The sequence below is a fragment of the Mobula hypostoma genome, chromosome 2, assembly GCF_963921235.1.
Source record: "Mobula hypostoma chromosome 2, sMobHyp1.1, whole genome shotgun sequence".
NCBI lineage: Eukaryota > Metazoa > Chordata > Chondrichthyes > Myliobatiformes > Myliobatidae > Mobula > Mobula hypostoma.
In genome coordinates, this window is record NC_086098.1 from 153,524,170 (window position 1) to 153,544,405 (window position 20,236).

General features: G+C 43.1%; 1 protein-coding gene across 4 annotated transcripts in view; it reads right to left on the reverse strand.

Annotated features, from left to right (window-relative positions):
• The window catches only part of LOC134342577 (sialate:O-sulfotransferase 2-like), a 294,342-nt gene that overhangs the window by 125,507 nt on the left and 148,599 nt on the right, over positions 1-20,236 (reverse strand). For all 4 annotated transcript variants that reach the window (XM_063040888.1, XM_063040887.1, XM_063040891.1 and 1 more), the window contains exons 2-3: positions 17,543-17,657; positions 15,076-15,260 (exon numbers count right to left, since the gene is read on the reverse strand). In XM_063040888.1, coding sequence (XP_062896958.1) covers positions 15,076-15,260; positions 17,543-17,657 — 300 coding nt within the window. The remainder of the gene's footprint in view (positions 1-15,075; positions 15,261-17,542; positions 17,658-20,236) is intronic.

A 20,236-nucleotide genomic window follows, 5' to 3' on the forward strand; every position in this document is an offset into this window, starting at 1 on the left:
AGCAGCAATTACAATCTTGAGTCTACGTCTCTTTCCACTCTGCACATCAGAACACTGCATTTTTTCCCCATTATTCTTTATAAAGCTGCTTAAGCTCTGTCAGATTGCATGGGGATCGTGAGTGAACAGCCCTTTTCAAGTCCAGCCACAAATTCTCAATTGGATTGAGGTCTAGACTTTGATTTGGCCACTCCAGGACATTAACTTTGCTGTTTTCAAGCCGTTTCTGTGTAACTTTGGCTTGGTGCTAGAAAACAAATCTTCTCCCAAGTTGCAGTTCTCTTGCAGACTGCATCAAGTTTTCCTCCAGAATTTCCCTGTATTTTGCTGTTTCCATTTTGCCCTCTACTTTCACAAGCTTTCCTGGCTCTGCTGCAGTGAAGCATCCCCACAGCATGATGCAGCCACTGACATGCTTCACGGTAGGGATGGTGTGCAGTGTTTAGTCTGATGACCAAAAAAGCTCAGTTTTGGTTTCATCAGACCATAGAATCTTCTTCCAGCTGACTTCAAAGTCTCCCACATGCCTTCAGGCAAACTCTAGCCAAGATTCCATGTGAGTTTTTTTTCAACAGTGGCTTTCTCTTTGCCACTCTCCCAGAAAGCGCAACTGGTGAAGCACCTGGGCAACAGTTGTTCTTGTAACTCCTCCAGAGTTGGCATATGTCTCTTGGTGGCCTCCCTCACTCATCCCCTTCTTCATGGTTATTCAGTTTTTGAGGACAGCTTGCTCTAGGCAGATTTAATCTGTACCATATTCTTTCCAGAGAAAGCAGGATCTCCTAGTGGCCACACATTTGAATTCCACGTCCCATTCCCATTCTGATATGTCTATCCACGGCCTCCTCTACTGTCAAGATGAAGCCACACTCAGGTTGGAGGAACAACACCTTATATTCCGTCTGGGTAGCCTCCAACTTGATGGTATGAACATTGATTGTTCTAACTTCTGTTAATGCCCCACCTCCCCTTCGTACCCCATCCGTTATTTATTTATTTATTTGTTTGTTTGTTTATTTATTCTCTCTCTCTCTCTCTCTCTCCTTTTTCTTCCTCTGTCCCTCTCACTATACCCCTTGCCCATCCTCTGGGCTTCCCCCCTCCCCATTATGTCCCATTATCCTCTCATATCCCTTTTGCCAATCACCTGTCCAGCTCTTGGCTCCATCCCTCCCACTCCTGTCTTCTCCTATCATTTCGGATCCCCCTCCCCCTCCCACTTTCAAATCTCTTACTATCTCTTCTTTCAGTTAGTCCTGACGAAGGGTCTCGGCCCGAAACTTCGACTGTACCTCTTCCTAGAGATGCTGCCTGGCCTGCTGCATTCACCAGCAACTTTGATGTGTGCTGCTTGTCTTTCCGTTGCTTGATGTTTTACTTAACTGTATTCCAAAAGATATTCAGTGACTTGGAAATTTTCTTCTATCCATCTCCTGACTGGTGCTTTTCAAATACTTTTTCACAGAGTTGCTTGGAGTGTTCTTTTGTCTTCCTGACTCACCAGCAGTTGGACCTTCCAGATACAGGTAAATTTTACTACAATCAATTGAAACACACTGACTGCACACAGTGACCTCCATTTAACTAATTATGTGACTTGTAAAACCAGTGATGATTTGTTGTGTCATATTAAGGGGGGAGAGGTGAATAATAGGCAATCAATTATTTTGTGTTTTCTATTTGTAATTCATTTAGATCACTTTGCAGAGATCAGTTTTCACTTTGACATGAAGAGTCTTTTTCTGTTGATCATATTTTATACTTTATTGTCGCCAAACAAATGATACTAGAACTCACAATCATCACAGTGATATTTGATTCTACGCTTCCCGCTCCCTAGATTACAAATAAATATGAAAAATAGTTAAATTAGTAAATATTTAAAATTTAAATTATAAATCATAAATAGAAAATAGAAAAATAGAAAGTAAGGTAGTGCAAAAAAAACGAGAGGTAGGTCCGGATATTTGGAGGGTACGGCCCAGATCCGGGTCAGGATCCGTTCAACAGTCTTATCACAGCCGGAAAGAAGCTGTTCCCAAATCTGGCCGTACGAGCCTTCAACCTCCTGAGCCTTCTCCCGGAGGGAAGAGGGACGAAAAGTGTGTTGGCTGGGTGGGTCGTGTCCTTGATTATCCTGGCAGCACTGCTCCGACAGCGTGCGGTGTGAAGTGAGTCCACGGGCGGAAGATTGGTTTGTGTGATGTGCTGCGCCGTGTTCGCGATCTTCTGCAGTTCTTTCGGTCTTGGACAGGACAACTTCCGTACCAAGTTGTGATGCACCCTAGAAGAATGCTTTCTATGGTGCATCCATAAAAATTAGGGAGGGTTTTGGGGGACAGGCCAAATTTCTTTGGTTTTCTCAGGAAGTAAAGGCACTGGTGGGCCTTCTTGGCAGTGAACTCTGCTTGGTTGGACCAAGTCAGGTCATTTGTGATATTGACCCCAAGGAACTTAAAACTTTTGACCTGTTCCACTTGCGCACCACCAATGTAAATTGGGCCGCGTGGTCTGCTACTCCTTCTGAAGTCAACAACCAATTCCTTCATCTTGCTGACATTGAGGGATGGTTATTGTCTTCGCACCATGCCATCAGGTTCCTTATTTCCTCTCTGTACTCAAACTCATCATTACCCGAGACACGGCCTACAATTGTTGGGTCATCAGCAAACTTATGTATTCGGTTCGATGGAAACTTGGCTACACAATCATGGGTGTACAGTAAGTACAGCAGGGGTCTGAGTACACAGCCTTGTGGGGCACCGGTGCTCAGAGTGATTGTAGAGGAGAGCTTGTCCCCTATTTTTACAGCCTGGGTCCTGTCTGTGAGGAAGTTGAAGATCCAGCTGTAGATCTGAGTGCTAAGACCCAGGTTCTGGAGCTAAGGAATCAGTTTATTTGGAATGATGGCATTAAAGGCAGAGTCAAAAAGTGTCAAAAAAGCCAAATTAAATCCACTGTGATCCAATAAAACCTGAAAAGTTCCAATGGGAGTTGCGGGGGCGGGGGGTAAATACTTTTCATAAACACTGCAAGTATTTGGATTGACATGGACTGATTGAGGATAGTCAACATGGCTTCATGCATGGTAGCTCATGTCTAACAAATCTTACTGAGTTTTTTGAGGAAGTTATCAGGAAAGTGGATGAAGGCAAGACAGCAGATGTTGTCTACATAGAAAGGTATTTGAGAAGGTCCTGCATGAGAGGTTTGTCAAGAAGGTCAGTCACTTGGCATTTAAAATAAAGTAGTAAACTGGAATAGGCGCAAACACGAGGAAATCTGCAGATGCTGGAATTTCAAGCAACACATATAAAAGTTGCTGGTGAACACAGCAGGCCAGGCAGCATCTTTAGGAAGAGGTACAGTCGACGTTTCAGGCCGAGACCCTTCATCAGGACTCATCAGGGTCTCGGCCCGAAACGTCGACTGTACCTCTTCCTAAAGATGCTGCCTGGCCTGCTGTGTTCACCAGCAACTTTTATGTGTGAAACTGGATCAGGCATTGGCTTTGTGGGAGAAGCCAGAGAATAGTAGTAGAGGTTTGCCTCTCTGACTGGAGTGCTGCAGGGATCAGTACTGGGTCCATTGTTGTTTGTCATCTATATCAACGATCTGGATGATAATATGGTTAACTGGTTCAGCAAATTTGCAGATGGCCCCAAGATTGGGGGTGTAGTGGACAACGACAAAAGGTATCATGGCTTGCAGAGGGACCTGCATCTACTGGAAAAATGGGATGAAAAATGGCCATTGTAATTTAGTGCAGGCAAGTGCAAGGTGTAGCACTTTGGTAGGACCAGCCAGGGTGGGTCTTACACTGTGAATGGCAGGGCACTTAGGACTGTGGTAAAACAAAGGGATCTGGGAAAACAACTCCATAATTCGTTGAAAATAGTATCACAGGCAGACAGGGTCGTAAGGAAAGCTTTTGGCACATTGACCTTCATAAATCTATGTATTAAGTACAGGAGAAGGTATGTTATGTTGAAGTTGAATAAGATATTGGTGAGGCCTAATTTGGAGTATTGTATGTAGCTTTGATCATCTACCTACAGAAAAGATGTAAACAAGCTTGAAAGAGTACAGAGCAAATTAACAATGATGTTGCTGGGTTTGGAGGACCTGAATTATAAGGAAAAATTGAACAGGTTAGGACTTTATTCCTTAGAATGTACTGTAAAAGATTGAGAGGAGATTTCAGAGGGGGTGTAGACAGGGTAAATGCAAGAGTGGGACTACAACTAGAGGTAGTTGGTTAAGAGTGAAAGGTGAAAAGTTTAAGGAGAACTTGAGGGGAAACTTCTTCACTCAGAGGGTGGTGAGAGTGTGGAATGAGCTGCCAGCACAAGTGGTGGATACAAGCTCAATTTTAAGGTTTAAGCAAAGTTTGAATAGGTACACAAATGGTAGGGGTATGGAGGGCTATGGCCCTGGTGCAGGTCGATGGGAGTAGGCAGCTTAAACTGGAGGAGGAAGAGAAAATGGTGATGCGACGCAGCGCTCATGGCCATTCCGGGAATGATATTTGTTATGTGTCAAGTAGGGTACTGTGCACAATTCTGATTTGATGGAGACAGACGTGAGGGTACAGAGGAACATCTGGAGAAACTTCTGAAATGCCCGCTTCGCTGCCGCTGCTACTGTGTGGTCCGGAATCTCCGGAGGAGAAGGCCCCGAATCCTCGGCTTTGCTTGCTTCGGCAGCCAGGGCGAGGTCAAAGGCGCTCAGCAGAGGATGGCGCTCGAGAGGCTGTATTGGAGGGGCTGGTCGGAGGCTTAAAGTTTTTGGACGGACGGACTCAGTATTGGCTGTGGTCAGATGCTTCCAATGCACTGGCAGTTGTCGGTGCCTGGAGGTTTATGGCAGGGAGTTTCTCCCTTTTGCCGCCTGCTGTTGGAGACTCGGGAGTCGATCGGGACTCTGAGACCTTTTTTTTACTGTGCCCATGGTCTGTTCTTTATCAAATTATGGTATTGCTTTGCACTGCTGTAACTATATGTTATAATTATGTGGTTCTGTCAGTGTTAGTCTTTGGTTTCTCCTGTTTTTCTGTGATATCACTCTGGAGGAACATTGTATCATTTCATAATGCATGCATGCATTTCAAAATGACAATAAACGAGCACTGAGTGTCCTCATAATCTATGTTCCCTCTAAGTTGTGCGTGTGTGTGCGCACACACGTTTTTCAACCAGTGCACAAGGGAAATTACTGTGCGCACAAAAGGTTAGTTACCTAAAATAATGTAGCAATTAATAATTATACTTATTGAAAATAATCTTTCAGCTAAATGTTTCTGTTAACTAGTTAGTCGGTTTTTCACATACCACAATGCATGTCACTAATTTACGTCACCTCACCTTTCCTGTTCCGGGATCTCGGAGACAATGTTTCGTGGAATGACAAAGTTAAAGTTTTGCTAAGCCAACAACGCGAAGAAAACATCACAGTAGATACAAGTTCGCTGTTGACTTTTATAAATAGTCTTTGTGTTCATTTAGAAGATAGGCTTCCTGAAGATGAGGTACAAGAATGGTCAACTTTTGATTTCTCCGCAATTGCAGATTGTGACTTCACACTTGGCGATGAACAAGTTAAAATACTGTAGCAGTTAGAAAGTTTAATGATTTCAAATTTTCCGTGCAAGAAAAAATTAAATCCAAACTGATTTCAAACTTTGCTCAAACGGTGGCATTTGTACTTCAAAATGAACAGTTTTGCGACCTTGCACAGTTGATGGACATTGGGGGAACCTTTCTTGCATCTAGTACAGACTGTGAACGAGGTCTTAGCCTAATGAATCAACTCAAAAACAAGCTGAGAAACTGTTTAGGTGAATGTCATTTGGATATGTTAATGAGAATCAAAAGCTATCATCGAACCATAGAACATTACAGCACAGAAACAGGCCTTTTGGCCCTTCTTGGCTGTGCCGAACCATTTTTCTGCCTCGTCCTACTGACCTGCACTTGGACCATATCCCTCCATACACCTCTCATCCATGTACCTGTCCAAGTTTTTCTTTTTTTTTGTAACTTATTTTTTATTGAATTTCATCATCAAACATTTCCATAAGATGTATTTCAGATACTGTACATATATTATATAATCAGTTGATCTACAGGTGGCACATCAACTGATGATCGCACTGGTGATAGCACAGGACAGTGAATATCTTAGTTCACGTGTATTTTTTACCTTCGTAATCATATTTGTCACAAATCTCCACATAATATTTATCTGATAGAAAGGAGAGGAAAAAAAGAACAATCGAAAGAAGAAAACTATGTACAGAGTAGGGAGTGATCTTTTTTTTACAACATATTCATTGACTTGTGAGAATAAAATCAGGCCTATGAGGTGTTATGTAGTTAAACCACTTTTTCCAGTATGAATAAAATTGTTCCAACTTATGATTAACAGATGCTGTTATCTCCATTTCGTAAATGTCCATAGTAATTTCAATCCATACATTTCCTGTGATAACTATTTCCTGGTAAGAATCTTTTTACCAGCCACCAGCAGTACATTCATTAAGTATTTACCTCTTTTCAACCATTATATACCCAAAATTTCATATTATATACCCAAAATATATAACCCCACTGTTTGCTGGAGAAATTGTGGAAATCAAAATGCAGACCATCATCATATTTTCTGGGAATACCCTGTTATCAAAGACTATTGGAATGGGATACATAATGCCCTACAAGACATCTTTAAATGTGAAATACCCTTTGAGAGTAAGACCATATCAATTGGATGGAGTTATGTAGATTAGTCTAGATAGAGTTTACAAAGAATGGGTAAATGCCAAAGACAGGAGAGAGAAAAAATAACTGAGTGACTTAAATATGTTATTTTGTTGTTATTCTGTGCAGTTTTATGTCAAATATTTTGTAAAGCTACATAAACTGCACCATGTGTGCATTCAATGTGCACATACTTTTGTCACAGGAAAAAAATTTGCACAACTTAAGATTTTTGCGCACACTGACTACTAAACATTAGAGGGAACATTGCTCATAATCTAAAATCTAAAAATTAAACCTAAATGGTTTTGGCATGGACTAGATGGGCACAGGGGCCTGTTTCTGTGTTGTGCTTTTCTATGACTCTCTGACTGTATAATACTGAGAGCATGAGTTGTAGAGTCCTTAAAGTGAAGCTATAGTTGTGAATTTAAAAACGCAAACACGATGGAATCTGCAGATGCTGGAAATTCAAGCAACACCCATGAAAAATGCTGGTGAATGCAGTAGGCCAGGCAGCATCTCTAGGAAGAGGTACAGACACTGCCTGACCTGCTGCGTTCACCAGCAATTTTTACGTGTGTTGCTACAGTTGTGAAGTCAGTTCAGAATTGAGGTATGTGAAGTTATCCATGCTGATTCAGAAGCCTGATGGTTTCTGAACCTGGTGGTGTGGGATCTAAGGCTCTTGTACCTCCTGGTAGTAGCGAGAAGAGAAGAGAGAATGGTGGAGGTCCTTGGCGATGGCTGCTGCTTTCTTGTGATAGTTTTCCACGTAAATGTGCTGAATGATGGGGAGGATTTTGCCTGTGGCGGGCTGGGCTGTATCCACTGCCTTTTGTAGACTTTTCTATTCCATACCAGGCCATGGTGCAACCAATCAGGACACTCTCTACTGTGCTTCTACTGAAGTTTTTCAAAGATAGATGACATGACTACGCCAACTTCAAAGAAAGTAGAGCTGCTGCCATGCCTTCTTTGTGATGGCACTTGTATGCTGGTCCCAGGACAGATCCTCTGAAATGGCAACAACAAGGAATTTAAAGTTACTGACCCTCTCCATCTCTGATCCCCGAATGAGGACTGGCTCATCGGCCTCTGGCTTCTTGCTCTTTGGTTTTGTTGACATTGAGTGAGAAGTTGTTGTTATTGTAACAACGATTCTCTGTTCGAAACTCCAACCCCTTTACAATAAAGACCGATATACTGTCTTCACCCTACTTTACTCACTGCACCTGCCTGGCAACTGTTTTATTTGATTTATGCAAAAGAACACTTAAATCCCGCCACAATTCACTCATTTACAATCTCTCTTTATTAGGTTGACAGTCTGCTTTTTGATTCTACTTAGTAAGAACATCAGCTCACACTTCCTCACATTAAGCTCCATTTCACCTAAACTATCTCTATTCTAGAGAGACAAGAGATGACAGAAGCTGGAATCTGGACCAGGACTCTGAGCTGGTGGAGGAACTCAGTGGGTCAGGCAGCATCTGTGGAGGCAAACGGAGGGTTCAGATGAGGGGTCTCGACCGAAATGTTAACTATTTCCCTCCACAGATGCTGCCTGACCCACTGAGTTCCTCAGCATCTTGATCATCTGCTATTTATATCCCATTGTAGTCATGATATCCTGATCACAACATGACCTTTCACCTGTTTCTGTGCCAGTGACCAACCTGCATATCCCACATTCTGCCCATTCTCTCAGAGCTGGTATGGAGGCTCCAAAGCACAGGATCACAAGACCATCAGAGGGTCAGAGATTCATTCATCTCCATCACAGGCACAACCCTCCCCACCACTGAGGACATCTGCAAAATATGGTGCCTCAAGAAGGGGACATCATCCATCGTTGAGGATCCTCGCCACGCGAGATGTGCTGTCTTCTCATTACTTCGATTGGAGAAGAGACGTAGGAGCCTGAAGACCCACACTCAGTGATTTAGGAACAGTTTCTTTCTCTCTGCCATCAGAATGCTGAACCATCCATGAACACTACCTCACTGTTCCTCTTTCACATTACTTATTTATTTATTGATTGATTGATCAATTGATTGTAACTTTTTATGCCTTGGACTGTACTGCTACCATAAAACAACGAATTTCACAACAAATGTCAGGAATAATGTTTGTGGAACAATCTATGTTCCGTGCCTATTCTGGTATCTGTCCCCCACTTTCCTTCGCTATATCGACGACTGCATTGGCGCTGCTTCCTGCACGCATGCAGAACTCGTTGACTTTATTAACTTTGCCTCCAACTTTCACCCTGCCCTCAAGTTTACCTGGTCTATTTCCGACACCTCCCTCCCCTTTCTAGATCTTTCTGTCTCTGTCTCTGGAGACAGCTTATCCACTGATGTCTACTATAAGCCTACTGACTCTCACAGCTATCTGGACTATTCCTCTTCTCACCCTGTCTCTTGCAAAAACGCCATCCCCTTCTCGCAATTCCTCCGTCTCCGCCGCATCTGCTCTCAGGATGAGGCTTTTCATTCTAGGACGAGGGAGATGTCTTCATTTTTTAAAGAAAGGGGCTTCCCTTCCTCCACTATCAACTCTGCTCTTAAACGCATCTCCTCCATTTCACGTACATCTGCTCTCACTCCATCCTCCCACCACCCCACTAGGAATAGGGTTCCCCTGGTCCTCACCTACCACCCCACCAGCCTCCGGGTCCAACATATTATTCTCCGTAACCTCCGCCACCTCCAACGGGATCCCACCACTAAGCACATCTTTCCCTCCCCCCCTCTCTCTGCATTCCGCAGGGATCGCTCCCTACACAACTCCCTTGTCCATTCGTCCCCCCCATCCCTCCCCACTGATCTCCCTCCTGGCACTTATCTGTGTAAACGGAACAAGTGCTACACATGCCCTTACACTTCCTCCCTTACCACCATTCAGGGCCCCAAACAGTCCTTCCAGGTGAGGCATCACTTCACCTGTGAGTCGACTGGGGTGATATACTGCGTCCGGTGCTCCCGATGTGGCCTTTTATATATTGGTGAGACCCGACGCAGACTGGGAGACCGCTTTGCTGAACATCTACGCTCTGTCCGCCAGAGAAAGCAGGATCTCCCAGTGGCCACACATTTTAATTCCACATCCCATTCCCATTCTGACATGTCTATCCACGGCCTCCTCTACTGTAAAGATGAAGCCACACTCAGGTTGGAGGAACAACACCTTATATTCCGTCTGGGTAGCCTCCAACCTGATGGCATGAACATTGACTTCTCTAACTTCCGCTAGGCCCCACCTCCCCCTCGTACCCCAGCTGTTACTTATTTTTATGCACACATTCTTTCTCTCACTCTCCTTTTTCTCCCTCTGTCCCTCTGAATATACCTCTTGCCCATCCTCTGGGTCACCCCCCCCCCGTCTTTCTTCCCGGACCTCCTGTCCCATGATCCTCTCGTATCCCCTTTTGCCTATCACCTGTCCAGCTCTCAGCTCTATCCTTCCCCCTCCTGTCTTCTCCTATCATTTTGCATCTCCCCCTCCCCCTCCAGCTTTCAAATCCCTTACTCACTCTTCCTTCAGTTAGTCCTGACGAAGGGTCTCGGCCTGAAACGTCGACTGCGCCTCTTCCTATAGATGCTGCTTGGCCTGCTGCGTTCACCAGCAACTTTGATGTATGTTGTCAGGAATAATCAACCTGATTCTGATAAATAGAAAATATTTGAGCAATCCTTTTGACAATTCCACGCTGGGAAAAAGGCTCTTCTTATTCACCTTGACTATATCTCTCATAATTTTACATACTTCTATCAGATCGTCCTTAAACCTGTTCCAAGTTTAATCCATCTTCTCCTTGTAGCTGATACTCACTCTCTGATCGAGACCACATTGAAGTGAACCCGTTCTGCACCCTCTCCAGAGCCTCTTTATCCTTCTGTAATGCTCAGTCAGAATTGCAAACAGTACTCCAAACATGGCCTAAACAGGGTTTTCTACCACTGCAATATCTTGCCAACGCTTATACCCAATGCAATGTAGTTGTAATGATAGCTCTGCCACCAGAGGGTTGGGTATGATGAAGGGACGGGGCAGGAAGGTGGATTCAGTGGAGATGCAGGTGACTGTGAAACATAAAGGACCAAAATCCCAGAAAGATTTATAGAGCAGCATCTGGATTTTGGTCTTGATGTAGTGGATGTTGTAATGCATGGCACCACCAAGACCGAAAGAAGCTGCAGAAGATCGTGAACATGATGTACATCGTGCACATCACACAAACCAATCTTCCGTCCGTGGACTCACTTTACACTGCACGCTGTCGGATCAGTGCTGCCAAGATAATCAAGTACACGACCCACCCAGCCAACACACTTTTCGTCCCTCTTCCCTCTGGGAGAACGTTCAGGAGCTTGAAGACTCGTACAGGCAGATTTGGGAACAGCTTCTTTCCAATTGTGATAAGACTGCTGAATGGATCCTGACCCAGATCTGGGCCGTACCCTCCAAATATCCAGACCTGCCTCTCGGTTTTTTTGCACTACCGTACTTCCCATTTTTCTATTTTCTATTTATGATTTATAATTTAAATTTTTAATATTTACTAATTTTTACTATTTTTAATATTTAATATTTGTAATCCAGGGTGTGTGAAGCACAGAATCAAATATCGCTGTGATGATTGTACTTTCTAGTACCAATTGTTTGGCAACAATAAAGTATAAAGTAAAGTATTTCATTTAGAGCAATGACACCCACCCCCCCACCTCTCTTAGCACTACGTATTGATCTGTTGTCTATGCATGGACGTTGTTGTCTCTCTCTCGCTGCACTGTGAATACACCAGTTAAAACCATCTCCCGCATGTGTGCTTTTATTTAGTTGATAGGTAGTTATGCACAGACACACAGGTGTCACAGAGTATAGTCTGAGTGAGTGTCAGTCAATGAGAGAAATCTGTGTCTGACTCAGGTGACGATATAAATTGCAGATCTAATAAAGACAGTACTTGCAGTTTCATGAACAATTCTGGGCCCCTTATGTAGGAAAGGATGTGTTGGAGTTGTAGAGGATCTAAAGGATGTTCACGAGAATTATACTAGGAATGAAAGGATTAATGTATGAGGAGTATTTGATGGTTCTGGTCCTGCACTCGCTGGAGTTTAAAAGAATGAGTGGGGAAATCTATCGAATATTGAAAGGCCTAGACAGAGACAATGCAGAAAGGATAATGAGGGAGTCTGGGACCAGAGAATAGAAGGACAACCCTTTATAATACTGATGAGGACAAACTTCTCTCGCCAGAGATGGTGAGTGTGAAATTCACTGCCATTTCCACTATGGAGGCCAAGTCACTGGGTATATTAAAAGCAGAGATTGATTGGTTTTTGATTTGCAAGGATGTCAAAGGTCATGGGGCAAAGGCAGGGAGAATGGGGTTGGGAGGGATAATAAATCAGCCATGATAGAATGGTGGACCAGATTCGATGGGCTGAATGGCCTAATTCTGCTCCTTATGCTTATGGTCTTATGGTCTAAAGCTTTGATGAGGACATGTAGTTTGAAACTGAACTGAAGGTCAATAGAACACTGCAGTGTGCAGTATCTAGTTTAATGTGAATGAAAAGGCATTGAAGAAAATGGAACTAGGACTTCAGGGATCATTTCAAACCCTTCCCAAGTTACAAAGGGCATTGCCTATTGTATATTAATTGATACCCATTCCATTTGGTCAATATGTCACTGCAATTAAACCGAACATTCCACATTTCCCCTGTTCACATCGAGTACATCGAGAATAAACAGCCAAGGGTGAACCTGTCCAACCACGGAGAATTGGCCAATACAGTACTTACCCCCGTTACAGAAGCAGTAACATGAGACTAATAACACCAGGGCGGGGGGAAAATGGAACTGAATGATAATTCGCTAACGAAGGTAAAAGTAATTAAAAATAATTCTGAAAGAACACAAGATTATTATTAGGAAAGTAACTGTAATTATTGTCTTTAAATTATGCATAGATTTGTTGGATAACTCTCTCAAGTCTCCAGACAAAGTTCATCAGCACATTTGATCTTCAACCAGACGTAATATAAATGACTTAAGCACTGCTGTTCCTGCACCCTGAATGCAGATGAGACTTCACACGTAGTCAGTTAACTACAATACAATTGTTTCCATTCATAATAAAAAATTTAGCATCAATTAATATTTAATTTTGAAATAATTTTTTCAATGAAAAAATGCAATAGAATCAGTGAAAACTATACACAGAGACAGACGAACAATTGATATGCAAAAGAAAACAATCTGAGCAAATACAAATAAATAAATAAACAAACAAACAAACAAACAACACTGAGAACATGATCGTTGAGGGCCTTGAAAGTGAGCCAATATGTTGTGGGATCAGTTCAGATTTGACGTGAATGATGTTACAAATCATATTCTCAGTATTATTTATTTTTTATTGACACAATGTCTTCTTTTGCACATTGGTTGTTTGTCAATTTTTGGTTATGTATAGATTTTCATAAATGTATTGTGTTTATTTATATTCCCGTAAATGCCTGCAGGCAAATGAATTCAGGTTTCTATACGGTAACAAATACGTACTTTACTTTGGCTTTGAAATATTGAGGCAAAAGTGTCTTTGAGTGTTAGTTTTCCTCTAGTTTGAGTAGCTCTCTCCTTTATTTTCTGATACTTGGGTTTAGTTGAAGGAAAATCAGGTTCTGAGCTGCTCTGTTGTTTGATTGAAAATCACAAAAAAAAAATCTGCAAATACTGTGGAGCTGAAAAGATGATGGAAATACTCAGCAGGTCAGGCAGCAGCTGTGGAGAGATGCTGTTAAAACCTCTGGTCACAGAGTCTTCATCAGAACTGAGAAAGAGGAGGTTTGGATAGGACAACGGGAATATTTCTAACAGAATGAACTGTTGGCCCAGCTCTGAGGGAAGATCTTTGACCTGAAACGGTAAGACTGCTTCTCTTTCCACAGATGCTGGCTGACCTGTTGAGTGTTTCCAGCATATTTGGCTTTCCTATTGACCCCACGGCTGGTACCATGTTTTCCATTAAAGCTTGATTGCCTTTGTGAAACAGCACAGGAAGACTCCATTTCTTTCCAGGATACCTGTGATTGTAGTTTGAAAAAACAGCTGTTGTAGGCAGAATCTCAGAAGGTGACAAAGAGGCATCCAAGAGTGAGAAAGACTGGCTGGTTGAGAGGTGTCACAACAACAAACTTGCCCTCGACGTCAGTAAATCAAAGAAATCGATGGTGGACTTCAGGAAGGGAAAGACAAGGGACCACACGCCAGTCCTCATTGAGGAGACAGCTGTGGAAAGGGAGAGCAGTTTCAAGTTGCTGGATGTCAATATCTCTGAAGATCTCTCCTGGGTCTAATACATCATCGGGAATCTGTGGATAGAACTCAAAAGAGCAGTGCATGCAAGGTGGCCCAAGAATCTCACAGCACTAGAAGCCCTTTGCAAGGAAAAATGGGCGAAAATCTCCCAAACAAGAATTGAAAGACTACAACTGGCTACAAAAAGCGTTTACAAGCTGTGATACTTGCCAAAGGGGTGTTACTAAGTACTGCCATGCAGGGTGCCCAAACCTTTTTTGTTATTTTCAAACTTCAAAAGATGGAAATAAAAAAGTTTTCTTGCTTAAAATATCAAAGAAATGTGTCATCTTTAACTTTATGCCTTTTGGAAATCAGCTCATCTTTTACCCGCTCAGCTATTCACAGTGACAAACATTTTGACCAGGGGTGCCCAAACTTTTGCATGCCTCTGGATATATATTAGGTAAGTTAAAATAAGTTGTGCAAAAACAAACAGAAATAAAAACTAGTGAGATAATGTTCTTGGGTTCAATGTCCATTCAGAAATCTGATGGCAGAGGGGAAGAAACTTCCTGAATCACTGAGTGTGCAAAAACAAATTTACTGACATATGTCAGTGATAATAAATCTGATTTTGATTCTAAACTAACAGCAAAACATGGTCCATTTTGCAAACACCAGCAAAAGGAACTCATCACCAAAACTACTGCAAAGTGTTTCGGTAATTATTGATCCAGCAATGAAAGGGGGAGGGGTGATTATGTACAGTACAGCAGACTGAATTTTGTAAATCAGATCTTCTCAATCATCCCATTCCCGGGTCTTTAGGCATGATTGACAGGTTATTGCCCAACCAGCTCTGTTCCACCTAAAGACAAGAGAAGTCGCTCTGCGCAGTGTTTGATTGAGAAGTTGGTGTATATGTGTGAGAACGTTTCACACTTCAGTGCTATGGAGGGAATGGACTGTGAACATGCTGAACAACTGTTACTGGGCTTACAGCGTCTGGCGGAGTCATTGGTCAGCTCCAGTCGGTAGACGGACAGCCGGTTTGGGCCTCCGCACGTGCTGCTCTTTTCCCCCTTACACTCCATGTTGCACTCGGACTCAGTGGTGTTCTGGGTTTGGATCCTGTGTCCACAGTAACATTCAGCTCCGAACTCCAGGCCCGCGTACTGATAGCCCCTGCAGATACAAATGAGAGAGGCTGTTAACACGGTGGTGCAACCCCGCTGCTCCATCCTCCTGGGTTCAGGTCTGACCTCAGCCGCTGTTTGTGTGGAGTTTGCATGTTCTCCCAGTGACCATGTGGATTCCTATACAGGTGGTTTGGTAGCGGAGTGGTCAGTGTAACACTGTACAGTGTCGGCAATTGGGGTTCAATTCTGCTGTGATCCGTGAGTTGTGTGTATGCTCTCTCCGGGTGCTCTGATTTCCTCCCATGTTCCACAGACATACGGGTTAGGGTTAGTGAGCTGTGGCGTGCAGTGTTGGCAACAGAGGCATGGTTCGACTTGCAGCACATCCTCAGACTGTGCTGGTCATTGATGCAAACGACGCTTTTCGCTCTGTGTTTCAATGTTTCAATCTACACGTCACAAATGAAACTGATCTTTTATCTTTAATCTTGCCCTTGGTTGCTCTGGTTTCATCCCACATCTCAAGGACACGTGGGCAGGTGTGTTAATTGGCCTAAGTTGCCTCTAGTGTGTAGGTGAGCGGTAGAATCCGGGCAAAATTCATGGAATGTACAGAGAATAAAGTGGGATTAATGTAGGGTTAACATAAATGGTCAGCACAGACTCAATGGGCCGAAGGGCCTGTATTTGTGTTGTATCTCTCGGTCACTCTATCACATCAGCAGCAGGGCAACAGAATGGCACACAAGGAAAAGATCATTTCAAAATGGACAAACTTCACAGTTTAGGAATCTAACTAATTGGTAAATTAGTTTGTTATTGTCACATGTACCAAAATATAGTAGTAAACTTAAATTTGCACGGCTTCCAAACAGATAATTTCAGAACATAAGTCTATTGGGTAGTACAAGTGAGAAGCAACAACAGGATGCAGAATAGAGTGATACAGTTACGGAGAAAGTGCAGTGCAGGCTGACAGTGAGATGCAAGGGTCATGACCGAGGTAGCTTGTGGGATCAAGGGATCATCTTTAAATATAACAGCTGTGATCAAGGACCTGGAGAGGTGGGCTTCATCAGGATATGGGAAAATGCAGGGAATTGGAGCAAGCTGGAAGGTCACCACGGTCAGCAAAGACTCATTGGGCTGAAGGGCCTGAATTCGTGCTCTACTGCTCTGTGACTCTGGGGACCCCACCCCCGGAGATTTTCCTGTTCTTGGTGGTCACACAGCTTCATATGTCACTCAACACACATAAAAGTTGCTGATGAACGCAGCAGGCCGGGCAGCATCTCTAGGAAGAGGTGCAGTTGACGTTTCAGGCCGAGACCCTTCGTCAGGACTAACTGAAGGAAGAGTTAGTAAGAGATTTGAAAATGTGGGGGAGGGGGAGATCCGAAATGATAGGAGAAGACAGGAGGGGGAGGGATGGAGCCAAGAGCTGGACAGGTGATTGGCAAAGGGGATATGAGAGGTTCATGGGACAGGAGGCCCAGGGAGAAAGTAAAGGCTGAGGGGGGGGAGCCCAGAGGATGGGCAAGGGCTATAGTGAGAGGGACAGAGGGAGAAAAAGGAGAGAGAGAAAAAGAATGTGTCACTGGTCCTTCGTTCCCATTGGATCTAAAAGCTGGAATTTCTTCCTCATTGGTACCGTTGGGGTATAGTCATTGGAAGGGCTGCACTTGTTCAAGAAGTCGCTTTCTCAAGGGAAATTTGAATGGACAAAATGGGCCTGTCTTTCCAGCCACGTCCATGTCCTTGGCTCTTTATCATTCTTCTATCTTGCTCTTGGTTTTTTTGTTTCTAATTAAGTTCCAAAGAAACTGGTGAAGCAGAGCATAAACAAATTGTCGTTGTCTCCTTAGAGTTAAATACCTTCATGCATTATTATGTCCTTATTACAGAGATGAGCATGAATGAAAGAGAATGATAAATGGAATTCCAAGACCTTTCCTTTCAGCACAGTTCTCCTGGCAACAAAATGGGGTTATCTTTCGGGTGAGAAGGGAAAGATCTAAAAGGGACCTGAGGGGTAATTTTTCACGCATGGGAAGGTGTGAATGGGAAGAGCTGCCAGGGGAAGTGGTTGAGGCAGGAACAGTAGCAGTGTTTAAGAAACAATTGGATTGGGACATGGAGAGGTGGGGCTGAGAGGGAGACGGGCCGAATGCAGGAAATTGGGACGAGCCGGACGTCACCAGGGTCAGCATGGACTCACTGGGCCGAATGATCTGTACTGCTCTATGACTCTGAGATTACCAGCCCCGGAGATTTTCCTGCCCTCGTTCACCACCCTCATACACAGTAAATGGAATTCCATGACCCTACCTTTCAGCACAGTTGTCCTGGCAACGAAATATGGTCATCTTTCTGTAGTCAAAGAACGCTGTTCCCCTTAATGCCCTCTGCTTGTTGCTGTCGAGATAACAACCGATATATCTTGCTAGGATGGATAGAGAGAAAGAAAGTAAACAAATTGTCACACAATACCAATAATTAAAACTTGAAGATGCAGTGTGCAGGTTCATCGTAAGACCATAAGACATTGGAGCAGGATCATGCCATTTGGCCCATTGAATCTACTCTATCATTCCATCACGGCTGATTTATTATCTGTCTTAACCCCATTCTCCTGTCTTCTCCCCATAACCTTTGACATCCTTACGAATAAAGAACCTATCAACCTCCACTTTAAATACACCCAATGACTTGGCCTCCCCAGCCGTTTGTGGCAATGAATTCCACAGATTCACCACCCTCTGGCTAAAGAAATTCCTCATCTCTGTTCTAAATGGACGTCCCTCTATTCTGAGGCTGTGCCCTCTGGTCCTAGACACCCACTATAGTAAACATCCTCTCCACAAACACTCTGACCTGGCCTTTCAATATTCGATAGGTTTCAATGAGATCCCCTCCCTCACACGACACAAGTTCTGTCCTGGGGCGAAAAATTCCCACTGCTGCTTCATGATAAAACTTCTTCTGTTTCACAGCATGCCAGTTACAGGTGATCAACAGTGCTGCAAATTGGAACAGAGGCAGACATGGACATCTTACTTGTGGTGCATGGACAGACTGTGATAATGACAGGGAGCATGTATTTCTGAAATGTTAACGGGGGCTGTGCTGTCATTCAGGATGTCAGGAACAGGCATAAAGACAAAAAGATGGTCCCTGTTGGGTTCCATGGTCTCTTGTTCTCCCAAACAGTCCTGGATGTCCAAAACTCCACTGAGAGACGAGTTTGCCAAAAGCCTTCTTCACCACCTTGCCTACCCAGGACACCTATTTCAGGAAAGATTATCCTTCCAAGCTTGAAGCAAGGCAACTTGGATAAGACTTGTAATGTTTGCTGATTCTTGTAAATATCCCTCATCAGGAGGAAGGAAATAGAAAAGGAATCAGTGCTGAACTGAAACAATACAATCAGTGGAAACTGTTAACCCTTCCTCCCAGTACAGGCTAGTTCCTATTCCCCCTCATCACCAGTTCCCTTCCTCGCTTCCAGTTTTGAGAATCCCAACTACATTTGTGCAAAGCAACTGGCCAGCACTCTATGAAGGACCCTGATAGTGAGTTTAGTTAGTGTAGTCAAACAGAATCTTTTCCACAGGATAGAAATGTTAAGTAGTCATAGAGTGTTACAGACAGAAACAGGCCCTTCAGCCCAGCTGGTCCATACTGACCGCAGCATCCTCTCTGCCCACATTCAGCCCATCACCAGCCCAGCCTCCCCCACCTCTACCAATCCAAGTGCTTGTTAAATATCTTTTTCCCAGATCAGTTCTTTGTCATTGCTTTTGAATAGCTTTTCAAAAATCTGATTGTATTTCTTTATTTATCTGCAAGTAAATCAATCTCAAGATAGAATGTGGTAACATATATGTACTTTGATAATAAATTTGATTTTGTCTTTGAGCTCTCTTATTGCAGATAGACATTGACTGGCATTTTTGTGGTTGAAAGTAATGTGTAAGCTGAATATTTACTGCTTTTTGCATTCTGTGAAATATCTTGCGGAGATCATTGGAAATACCACTATTATTAAAACACACCAGATAGTGGAAAGGGTAACAATAAAAATGGTTTGGTAACTAACCCAGAGAAATGCAACACACATGAGGGGGAACCAGGAGCAGGTAAGACAACCAGATGATAAGATCCCAGAAGACTAATCTCTTCTTTAAGTGTCCCGTAAAATATAACAAGTCATTTCCCTGCAGAGTTCCAGGAATCCTATGAAATTCAATGATAACTAAAGCAGAAAAAGACTGCACATCAATATTTTAAAAGGATTGTGTTTTTAACTCTGACTGAGTTAGTCCTGGATTTTGGGGCTCTAGATATATAGATCTCTGACGGATGGTAAATTAAGTTTCACTGAATCTCAGGGAATTCTTCAATGAATATTAAACATAGGAAACTGGAATTCTTCCAAAAGGCACCGAGTAATTACAGCAAATACTCTTGTGTCACACAGTGACCTATTTATCATAAACCCTTGTATAAACAACCTCATGCTAATTTGGTTTTAAAGTTAACTTCACAGAGTCATGATTTGTGAGGCTGGAGAGCATCTTATTCATAAATTAAAGATTAGAATTGTTGAATTTGCTGAAAAATGGGGAAGATTAGCAGATTAACCACTTGTTCAAACACACTGACAGGATGGCTTATGTTTTTAATTTCCTTTTTAATCGTAGAGCAGCTTAGATCAAATTGCTGGCCACGTTGAGTAAATGAAGTTGGCATTATTGGGTTTGCGAGCCCCATGCGCTCCAGGTGGAAAGGGATTGAAGAATTTGACAGCTTCCAAGTAATGGTTACAAATGGCCCATGCAAAATTTCTGTACAGTTTTGGTTCCTTTAGTTAACAACAAATATGCTCACTTTACAGATTGGGAGAATAGTCCACTGATTAATGTAAGACACAAACCTCTCAACTTTAGAAAACCTTGATGAAATATATAGAATTCTTAATAGTGTTTGGCAGTGTAGATATTGAGCGCCTCTCCTGCAAGA